This window comes from Trichechus manatus, unplaced genomic scaffold (genome assembly GCF_000243295.1).
Source record: "Trichechus manatus latirostris isolate Lorelei unplaced genomic scaffold, TriManLat1.0 scaffold00003, whole genome shotgun sequence".
In the NCBI taxonomy this organism is placed as follows: Eukaryota; Metazoa; Chordata; class Mammalia; order Sirenia; family Trichechidae; genus Trichechus; species Trichechus manatus.
Window position 1 is genome coordinate 37,240,636 of NW_004443939.1, and position 11,442 is coordinate 37,252,077.

The 11,442-nt window shown below is 39.4% G+C and overlaps 1 protein-coding gene across 1 annotated transcript in view; it reads right to left on the reverse strand.

Annotated features, from left to right (window-relative positions):
* ODF2L (outer dense fiber of sperm tails 2 like) overlaps positions 1-11,442 on the reverse strand; it is a 58,842-nt gene that overhangs the window by 40,325 nt on the left and 7,075 nt on the right. The window contains 1 exon segment of the mRNA XM_023730499.1: positions 3,559-3,745. Coding sequence (XP_023586267.1) covers positions 3,559-3,745 — 187 coding nt within the window.

Below are 11,442 nucleotides of genomic sequence, written 5' to 3' on the forward strand. Positions count from 1 at the left end.
TTCCATGAATTTGTCTATTTTTTCCTCATGTTTGTCAGCTTTTTGCCTCAGCTCTTGGAGAATTCTGAGTACTACAGATTTGAATTCCCTATGAGGTAGTTCTAGTGCGTTTTCTTCCACTGGAAAGTCATCTGGTGTTTTATTTTGGATGCCTACTGGAACCATCCTGTCCTGTTTTTGTAAATGTTTTGGTATTGTCTGACTTCGGGGCATTCAGTAGTTATTTTTCTTATTTATTGATTGTAGATTTGTTTGTTTCGTATCTTTTGTTTTTAAATTTGAATATGTCTGAGCAGGTAGACTGTGTGTTCTTTGTTGTTTGCTCGTCTATGGGCACAATACTTTCCTCCTCCTTCTCCAATTGGGAGGCTCAGTCACTCAGATATGGTACAGTAGGGCAGGTTTAGCTGAAGAGGAGTTACTGGGATGGGTTCTTTGTGGCACTTGCTACAGCCACCACGGCGTGTCGGTAATCAGTGCAGGGCAGGTTCTGGTAGGCCATGCCTGTACTGCTTGGTGGAGTGATGTTAAGTGCACAGTGCAAGTAGGCAGGATGTAGTGGGGAGACTGTTATGGAGCTAAGATGGATATGGGAGAGAGAAGAGAGGAACAGGAGCCAAAATCATACAAACAAACAAGCAAAGAAACAAAGAAGAATGCTAGGGAAACTTCTGTTGGAGTGGAGAGATGAGAGACTATGAAATGGAGAGAAACAGAAAGGGGAAGAGGAATAAAAAAAAGAATGAATACATAAAAATCAGAAAGGTTAAAGAACCACAAAGTACCAAGGGATCCCACCGGTGCAGCTATGAGATCTGGTGAAGTCGCTCTTAGGTGTTGCAGTACAGCCTGGCTAGAAGGCGTAGAGGTATACAAGGCCAGGTATTCAGGGAACAGAAAGAACGAATACATAGAGAGACAAGAAACTGAGTAATGAAGAAAGACAAAGAGGGAAAAAGAGGGAAAAGAAAACAAAACAAATTAAAAAAAAAAGAACAAGAAAAGTCCCCCCAAAAAAACAGGAAAAAAAAAAAAAAAGAAAAAACCAATGAAAAAAGAAATGCTCTCAAGGATCCCCCTGTACGTCTCTGCAAGCCAAGGGCGCAGTCTCCTTGCCACGCAGCACCGCCTGGCCAGAAAGGGCTCCCAACTCAAGAAAAGGAAAAGAAAACAAACAAACAATTCAAAACAAACAAACGAACAAAAGCCCCGGGATCCCACCAGCGTGGGAAGCAGCTCCACACTCGAACGAAGCTCCACAGCCCCTCAGGAAGAAGCAAAGATGGTGCATGGAGCCAGGTATTTGAGCGAAAGGAGGGGGAGGTGGTGAGAGGTAAGGAAGAAATAAAAAGAAGCGGAAAAAAAGCAACACCAGCAGCCAACAAATGGCACTCAGACAGCCAGCTAGTGTGGGCTGGTGGAATCCAAGCAGCCGGTGTTTCTTGGACAAGAGACTGTGTCCACGGGAAGCAGAGGGGGCCGAGTGTGGGTGAAGAAAGGTAGGGAGTGGGAAAGCTATATCACAAATTGACGGAGCTCTGCAGCCCCTCAGGAAGAAGCACAGATGGTGCACGGAGCCAGGTATTTGAGCGAAAGGAGGGGGAGGTGGTGAGAGGTAAGGAAGCAATCAAAAGAAGCGGAAAAAAGCAACACCAGCAGCCAACAAATGGCACTCAGAGAGCTGGCCCGTTCGGGTGTGTGGAATCCAAGCAGCCGGTGTTTCCCAGACAAGAGATTGTGGCCTCAGGAAGCAGAGGAGGCCAAGTGGGGGTGAAGAAGGGTGGGGGGTGGGAAAGCGTATATCGCAAATTACTGGTGGTTTTGTGTCCTGCTGGAAGTTCCGTGAAGCTGCTTTCTTGTACCCCCTATTTGCTGGTCTCCGATAGGAGTCCAAGATGGCATATCCACGCTGCGTTAGCTGGTAAGGGACCTCTGCACGAATCTCTCCTCGCTCTCCATTCTCTGTCAGTTTTCTCACTCCATCTGCTGCTTGGCTGAGTTCTTTATCTCTTCATTTGATGTTTTAGGGTTTCAGGATTGTTGTCTTATCTGTTCGGCTTAGTTTTTCAGATCTTTGCTGTGGAGGGATGGCGTGGTGCTTCTGCCTAGAACGCCATTTTGCCAGAAGTCTGTATATCATTTTAAGATATACTTTCCCCCTCACATTTTTACATTCTGAAATCAGGAGGCTTCTTACAGTCCTTTTCAGCCAGGAGGTAGTCTTGCTCTGTCATTGCTTGCACACACTCAAAACTTATAGAATGGGTGTCCAAAGGTTTGAAGAATATCCCAGAGGTAAGAGTGCAGTGCTTTTTTAAATTCTACAAAGAATCATGGGAAGGCGAAAAAAAGTTGGTGAAGCAGAAACGTTTAGCAACATTATAGAAGCAGGGCTCCAAAGTAGGCTTGCTGTACATAATTAAGAGCCCAATAGAATTTAATGCTAAAATTTTTCTTCTAAGAAACTCTGTATCACCAATACTGTTACTAGTTAAGACAACTCTGAGTTAAAAATGCACTCAGAAGAGTTGGACTCTGAATATAAAGAAATTTAAGGATTACGTTAACTAATTTATTCCTCCCGTGTTTTACTTTTATGTGAGAGGTATTGGGGTTAAAAATCTATATCTGAGCTTGAAGAAGCTTTTATAATATGTATAAATAAAATTCCAATTGATAAGAAAGCACTGTGTCTTTGTTTAATTGGCAGCTTTTTCTTTTCTTCTGTTTTAGAACATAATATAATGGCTCATCTTCAATTGATGGCATCTTAAAGGCAATGTCAAAAGGTAGACAGTTCTTAAAGCACCATGGCTGAATGTGGTGGCTTAAGAAGATGCTGGTTATAAATGACACTTGTCCATTATTAAAAACTATGGGCAGAAAGCCAAGAATGATGAAACATGATTTTCACTTACAACAAGTATAGGGATTATACTAACCCTTATGACAATAATGTTAATTAAAGATCATCATTTGGCGGGGGGGAGGGGAGGGGCAAAGTTCCATATAAAGAAGCTCTGGTGGCACAGTAGTTAAGAGCTCAGCTGCTAACCAAAAGGTGGGCAGTTTGAATTCACTAGTTACTCCCTGGAAACTATGGGGCAGTTCTACTCTGTCCTATACGTTCACTATGAGTCGGAATTGACTCAATGACAATGGGTTTTTTTTAGGACCCATATAAATAACAAGTGTATTCCCCATTCTAAAGAACCAAAATATGACAGGTATCTGTTACATAGCAATATACCAAATAACAATGAATTAGTACTTATTAACCACATTTTCAGTATTCTGTAGTATTTATATTTTCACTTAACTTAGTAAAAAGCTTTACTTTACAAATTCTTACTAGCTAAGGTTTCCATTTGTAAGTGTTTTCCCTAACACTCAAAAATATTAGCCAAGTTCGACTAAATGAGTACGTTTGTAATCAGATTAAATAAATATTTAAATGCTAGATTTAAAGAAGATAGTCTTGAAAGAAGCTATATTTGATTCAAATAATTTACATTATAGACAAAATATAAAATTATAAATTCAGAAAATTATATTTGCCCTGCTTTTGATGAGAATACCAGCTGAGATGACTTTCACTGGCACATCGTGGTAGGTGTTCATTCTCTGATCTACTTTTAAGATGGGAAAACAGTTCTTCTGAATGACTTCCATCATTTGTAGGCTTCTCCAAAAATTCAGTAAATGGATTTATAGGTGGCTTCCCCGACTTCACATAAGCTGAAAGCTGTGAAATATTTTAGTTATTAAACTTAGCATTTCAGTAACTATACTTCCTTTCTGTCATTACTCTATGATATAAGATAAAGATCCGAAAGACGCATCAAAGGAAAACATTTCAAAATCAAAACTGAAACTGCTACTCATTGTGATACCAATTCCAAATAGGATCAAAACTGCATAGGACAACCATTCAATAATTGCCGATTTTCATACACAATCTCCAAAGAAACCATCTATTTTCTACATAATCACAAGAGTGTAGATAGTTTTTATTAGTCTCTTTCTAAAGTTACACAATAACATGTTAAACCAGTAGGAGTTGAAAATGGATATAAAAATCATGACATAGAAGCGGTGCCAAGACGGTGGAGTAGTCAGATGCTTCCGGTGGTTCCTCTTACAACAAAGACCCAAAAAACCAAGTGAATCGATTATATATGACAATCTAGGAGCCCTGAACATCAAAGCAAAGTTGAGGAATTGGACTGAGTGGCAGGGGAGAGAGAGACAGTTCAGAAGCAGTGAGGAGTTGCCAGACCTGACCCAGCGAGGGCCAGCACCCTGAGGGCAGGATCAACTAGTGTGCACAGGAAGGGCAAGCAGTGGCATTTGGGATGCATTTTCCATGTCGGAAAAGACCAAGCAGCAGAGAGTCTGCTCAAGCCTCCAGAGCCAGTGAAAAGCAGCGCTCAATTGGCAAAAGATAAGCACGTGCATTTAACTTACCACATGGATCAAAAAACACCTCGTTTGGGAAGAACCTCTCTCCCATTTACTCACTCCCTCCCTGCTATGCACCATGTCCCAGGCCAGCTTCAGCAATTGCCACCTCCTTTGGGCCGGAAATAGGACCTGTCATGGGCCCTGAGCAATTCTCCCAGCCTTGGAGAGTAAACAAATTAACAAACAGGAAAAAACAATCCATCTGCTCCCCAAAGTCAGGAACTCAGGGCAGGCACAGCTCTATTGCCTAGGCAAAGGCATAAGGGGTCCGTGGACTCTGAATGCCTTTCACCCCTGCATAGACCCATGTGGGTCCATTTCAACAGCGTAGGCCCTCATTAGCACAGTACAACAGGGTATATACATGAGGCCAACTACACTCTATAAGCTATATGGTGGAGTGGCAGGTTTGTGACATTTGATACCGCTCTGCCCATTAAGCAGGGTCCTCACCTACCCACATCAGGGGCCTGAGGACTGGTGGCTCCACCCATGTCACCTAGCCACCTGTGACAGGGGTCCAAGAATAAGTGGTGCCTCCCAATGCTTACAGCCAACAGCACTGGGTACCTATAATCCAGCTGCAAAACCCACCCACCTACACACTCTAGGAAATGGGGACACGATTTCCTCACGGACATTCAGGGGCAGCCATCAGCCCCTTGCCTTGCTAACGTGTGACCCCTTACTGCAGCCAGATATCTGTGCCTACTCCAATCACCACTGCCTGTCTAGGACTGTAGGTGAGAGCCTGCACCACACATTTGGTAACTGGCTATCTGGGTATCTTGAGCTGAATCCATACAAGAAAAGTAAACAGACTCCTAGGCTCCTATACCTAGTAACAGATCTAACCACCTGGTGACAGGACGTTAGAGCTAAAAGTCATCAGGAATCAAACTAGCAGCCATAGCCAGCCTATTCGGGCATATCAAAACAAAACAAGAAGCTAGGACATGGTAAGCAGACATAAAATAAATAAATATAATAACTTATTGATGGCTTGGAGAAAACAATCAATATCGTATCACATAAAGAGGCAGACCATGATGGCTTCAGAAAGCTCCCAAAACAAAGAATCAAAAAATTTTCTGGAGAAAGAGAACTTCTTGGAATTACTGGAAGTAGAATACAAAAGATTAATATACAGAACTCTTCAAGAAATCAAGGAGATCAGTTAAAATACAGACAAATCCATGGAACACACAGAAGAAGCAACAGAGTAACTTAAGATTATACAAGACAAAAATGAGAAATTTAACAGGCTACAAGAATCCATAGAGAGACAGCAAACAGAAATCCAGAGATCAACAACAAAATTTCAGAATTAGACAACTAAATAGATAGTCCTAGGAGCAGTATTGAGGCAATTGAAGTCAGAATTAGTGAGATTAAAGATAAAACACTTGACACTAACTTATTTGAAGAAAAATCAGATAAAAGAATTAAAAAATAAAAAGAAACCCTAAGAATTATGTAGGATTCTATCAAGAGGAATAACCTACGAGTGACTGGAATAGCAGAACGAGGTGGATAACAGAAAATACACAGAGAATTGTTGAATATTTATGGCAGAAAACTTCTGTGATATCATGAAAGATGAGAAGATATCTATCCAAGATGCTCATCGAACCCCACACAAGGTGGATCACAAAAGAAAGTCACCAAGACATATTATAATCAAACTTGCCAAAACTAAAGATAAAGAGAGAATTTTAAGAGCGGCTAGAGATAAATTAAAAGTCATTTATAAAGGAGAGTCAATAAGACTAAGTTCGGACTACTCAGTAGAAACCATGAGGGCAAGAAGGCAATGGGATGACATTATATAAAGCCTGGAAGGAAAAAAATTGCCAGCCGAGAATTATATATCCAGCAAAACTGTCTTTCAAATATGATGGCGAAAGTAGGGCATTTCCAGATAAACACAAGTTGAGGGAATTTGCAAAAACCAAACCAAAATTACAAGAAATGCTAAAGGGAGTCCTCTGGTTAGAAAATCAACAACATCAGATAATAACTTGAGACTAGAACAAAAGACATAGCAACTAGCTATCAACCCAGATAGTGAAGTCACAAAAATAAATAAAAGCTAAAACACTGAAAATAGGGAAACAGACAAGTCAATATATAAAAGATGAAAACATTAAGACAAAAGGACTAAAAAATTTAGTCATAGATCTTTCATATAAAGAGGAAGTCAAGGCGATATCAAGAAATAAAAGATTGGCTTAAACTTAGAAAAACAGGGGTAAATATTAGAGTAACCACAAAGGAAACTAACACTTCTACACCTCAAAACAAAGGAGAAGAAAAATATAAAGACTCAGCAAATACAAAATCAACAACAATGAAAAAGACGAAAAAAATGCATAAAGAAAAACAATTCAGCACAGAAAATTAAGTGGAACAAAGAAACTGCCAACAATACAAAAAAAAAAAAAGACATCAAAATGACAGCACTAAACTCATATGTTAAAGATAAATGGACTAAATGCACCAATAAAGAGACAAACAGTGGCAGAATGGATTAAAGAAACACAATCCGTCTATATGCTGCCTACAAGAGACACACCTTAGACTTAAAGACAAAAACAAACTAAAACTAAAAAGATGGGAAAAAACATATTAAGCAAACAACAATCAAAAAGAGCCGGAGTGGCAATATTAATCTCTGACAAAATAGACTTTACAGTAAAATACACCACAAAGGATAAGGAAGGACAGTATATAATGATTAAAGGGTCAATACACCAGGAGGACGTAACCATAATAAATATTTACAGACCCAATAACAGGGCTCAAAAATACATAAAACAAACTTTAACAGCATTGAAAAGAGAGACAGCTCCACAATAATACTAGGAAACTTCAACACACCATTTTCAAGAATGACAGAACATCCAGAGAGAAGTTCAATAAAGACACGGAAGATTTAACTGCCATGATCAACCAAATTGATCTCATAGGCATATACAGAACACTCCACCCAACAGTGGCCAAGTATACTTTCTTTTCCAACACACACGGGACATTCTCCAGAATAGGCCACATATAAGGCCATAAGGTAAGCCTTAACAGAATCCAAAGCATCGAAATATTACAAAGCATTTTTTCTGACCATAAAGCCACAAAAGTAGAAATCAATAACTGATAAAGCAAGGATAAAAAAATCAAACACATGGAAACCGAACAACACATTTCTCAAAAACTACTGGATACAGAAGAAATTAAGGACAGAATAAAGAAATTCATAGAATTAAATGAGAATGAAAACACTTCCTACCAGAACCTTTGGGACACAGCAAAAGCAGTGCTCAGAGGTCAGTTTATAGTAATAAATACACACATCCAAAAAGAAAGGGCCAAAATCAAAACATTAACCCTACAACTCAAACAAATAGAAAGAGAGCAGCAAAAGAAGCCCTTGGGCACCAGAAGAAAGGAAATCATAAGAATCAGAGAAGAATTAAATGAAATAGAGAATAGAAAAACAATTGAAAGAGTTAACAAGACCAAAAGCTGGTTCTTTGAAAACATCAACAAAATTGATAAACCACTGGCCAAACTGACAAAAGAAAAACAGGGAAAAAAGCAAATAACCCGAATAAGAAATGAGATGGACGATATCACAACAGACCCAACTGGAACTAAAAGAATCATAACAGAATACTATGAAAAACTGTACTTCACAAATTTGAAAACCCAGAGGAAATGAACAAATTTCTAGAAACACACCACCTACATAAACTAACACAAACAGAGGTAGAACAAATAAATAAAGAAGTAACAAAAGAAGAGATTGAAAAGGTAATTTAAAAAACTCTGAACAAAAATAAGCCCTGGCCCTGACAGGTTCACTGGAGAATTCTACCAAACTTTCAGAGAAGAGTTATCACCACTCTATTCAACCTTGTGCTGGAGGTCTTAGCCAGAGCAATTAAGCTAGAAAAAGGAAATAAAGGGTATCCAAATTGGTAAGCAGGAAGTCAAATTATCTCTATTTGCAGATGATATGATCTTACACACAGAAAACCCTAAAGAATCCATAAGAAAAATACTGGAACTAATAGAAGATTTCAGCAAAGTATCAGGATATAAAATAAACATACAAAAATCAGTTGAATTCCTCTACATCAACAAAGAGAACTTCAAAGAGGAAATCATCAAATCAATACCATTTACAATAGCTCCCAAGGATGAAATACTTAGGAATAAATCTAACCAGAGATGTAAAAGACCTGTACAAAAAAACTATGACTACTGCAAGAAACCAAAAGAGACTTACATAAGTGGAAAAAACGTACCTTGCTCATAAACAGGAAGACTCCACACTGTGAAAATGTCTATTCTACCCAAAGTGATGAACAGATCCAATGCAATCCCAATCTAAATTCCAATGGCATTTTTTAATGAGATGGAGAAACAAATCACCAAATTCGTATGGAAAGGGAAGAGGCCCCAGATAAGTAAAGCATTACTACAGAAAAAGAACAAAGTGGGAGGCCTCACGCTACCTGATTTTAAATCTTATTATTCCGCCACTGTAGTCAAAACATTCTGGTACTGGTACAGCAACACATACATGGACCAATGGAACAGAATTGAGAATCCAGATGTAAATTCATCCACCTACGAGCAGCTGATATTTGACAAAGGGCCAAAGTCCATTAATTGGGGAAAAGACAGTCTCTTTAACAAATGGTGCTGGAATAACTGAATATCCATCTGCAAAAAAATGAAAAAAGACTCACACCTCACACTATGCACAAAAACTAACTCAAAATGGATCAAAGACCTAAACATAAAACCTAAAACGATAAAGACCATAGAAGAAAATGTGGGGATATATGCCATTTAAACATGGCTACACTATTGACAACTTCAGCCCCTCAAAGACCTCTATGCTGCACAACATGTTGAGACTTGTCCCCAACATATTGAGACTTGTCACGACTTGTTTCTCCAAACCCGTTACTGATTGGCTTGTTTACCTGAAGTCCATCCTCCCTTGCCCGAAACTTATTGTTATTCACCCAAAGCCCATTGTTCTGTGATTTGCTTCACTACTTGCTGTACTGACTATAAATAAACTCCGGGGACTGAAGCCGGGGTCGACTCCTCTGAGTGACCCTCTTGGCCCCACTTCTCTGTAAGAGTTGTGTTTGGCTACTGTCTCCGCCACCCTGACAATCGTTGCCGTTGCGACAGAAAAAATAGGGACAATGCTAGGAGCCCTAATACATGGCATAAACAGAATACAAAACATTACTAATAATGCACAAACATCAGAAGAGAAACTAGATAACTGGGAGCTCCTAAAAATTAAACACTTATGCTCATCAAAAGACTTCACCAAAAGACTAAAAAGACAACCTACAGACTGGGAAAAAATTTTTGGCTACCACAAATCCTATCAGCGTCTAATCTCGGAAATCTACAAGATACTGCAAAAGCTTAACAACAAAAAGATAAATGACCCAATTACAAAATGTGCAAAAGATATGAAGAGGCACTTCACCAAAGATGACATTCAGACAGCTAACAGATACATGAGGAAGTGCTCACAAGCATTAACCATTAGAGAAATGCAAATCAAAACTATGTTGAGATACCATCTCGCCCCAACAAGGCTAGCATTAATCCAAAAAACACAAAATAATAAATGTTAGAGACGTTGAGAGACTGGAACCCTTATACACTGCTGGTGGGAATGTAAAATGGTAAACCACTTTGGAAATCAATTTAGTGCTTCTTTAAAAAGCTAGAAATAGAAGCACCATACAATCCAGCAATCCCACTCCTTGGAATATATCCTAGAGAAATAACAGCTGTCACACAAATAGATATACGCACACCCATGTTCACTCCAGCACTGTTCACAATAGCAAAAAGATGGAAACAACCGAGGTGCCCATCAATGGACGAATGGATAAACAAATTATGGTATATTCACACAGTGGAATACTATGCAGCAATAAAGGACAACAATGAATCTGCAAATCATCTCATAACATGGATGAATCTGGAAGGCATTATGCTAAGTGAAATTAGTCAGTCGCAAAAGGACAAATCTTGTATGAGACCACTATTATAAGAACTCAAAAAATGGTTTAAACACAGAAGAAAACATTCTTTGATGGCTACAAGGGTGGAGAGGAAGAGAGAGGAGTATTTACTAACTAGATAGTAAATAAGAATTATCTTAGGTGAAGGGAAGGACAACACAGAATACAGGAAAAGTCGGCAAAACTGGACTAAACCAAAAGCTAAGAAGTTTCCTGAATACAACCAAACACTTCAAGGGACAGAGTAGCAAGGTGGGTTCTGGGGACCATGGTTTCAGAGGACATCCAGGTCAACTGGCATAACAAAGTTTATTAAGAAAATGTTCTGTTCTGCATCCCATTTTGGTGAGTGGCGTCTGGGGTCTTAGAAGCTAGTGAGCAGCCATCTAAGATGCATCAATTGGTCCCAACCCACTTGGAGCAAAGGAGAATGGAGAACACTAAAGACACAAGGAAAATATTAGCCCAAGAGACAGAAAGGGTCACATAAACCAGAGAGTCCATCAGCCTGAGACCAGAAGAACTAGATGGTGCCTGGCTACCACCAATGACCACCCTGACAAGGAAGACAACAGAGAGTCTCTGATGGAGCAGGAGAAAAGTGGGGTGTACAACTCAAATTCTAATTAAAAGACTAGACTTAATGGTCTGACTGAGACTGGAGGGACCTCAGAAGACATGGCCCCTGGACTCTCCGTTAGGCCAGAACTGAAATCTTTCCCAAAGTCAACTCTCTAGACAAAGATTAGACTGAACTACAGGACATAAAACAATACTTATGAAGACAGTCCTTCTTAACTCAAGTAGATACATGAGACTAAATGGGCAGCTCCTATCCAGAGGTGAGATGAGAAGGCAGAAAGGGACAGAAGCCAGTTGAATGGACACAGGAAATCCAGGCTGGGAAGGA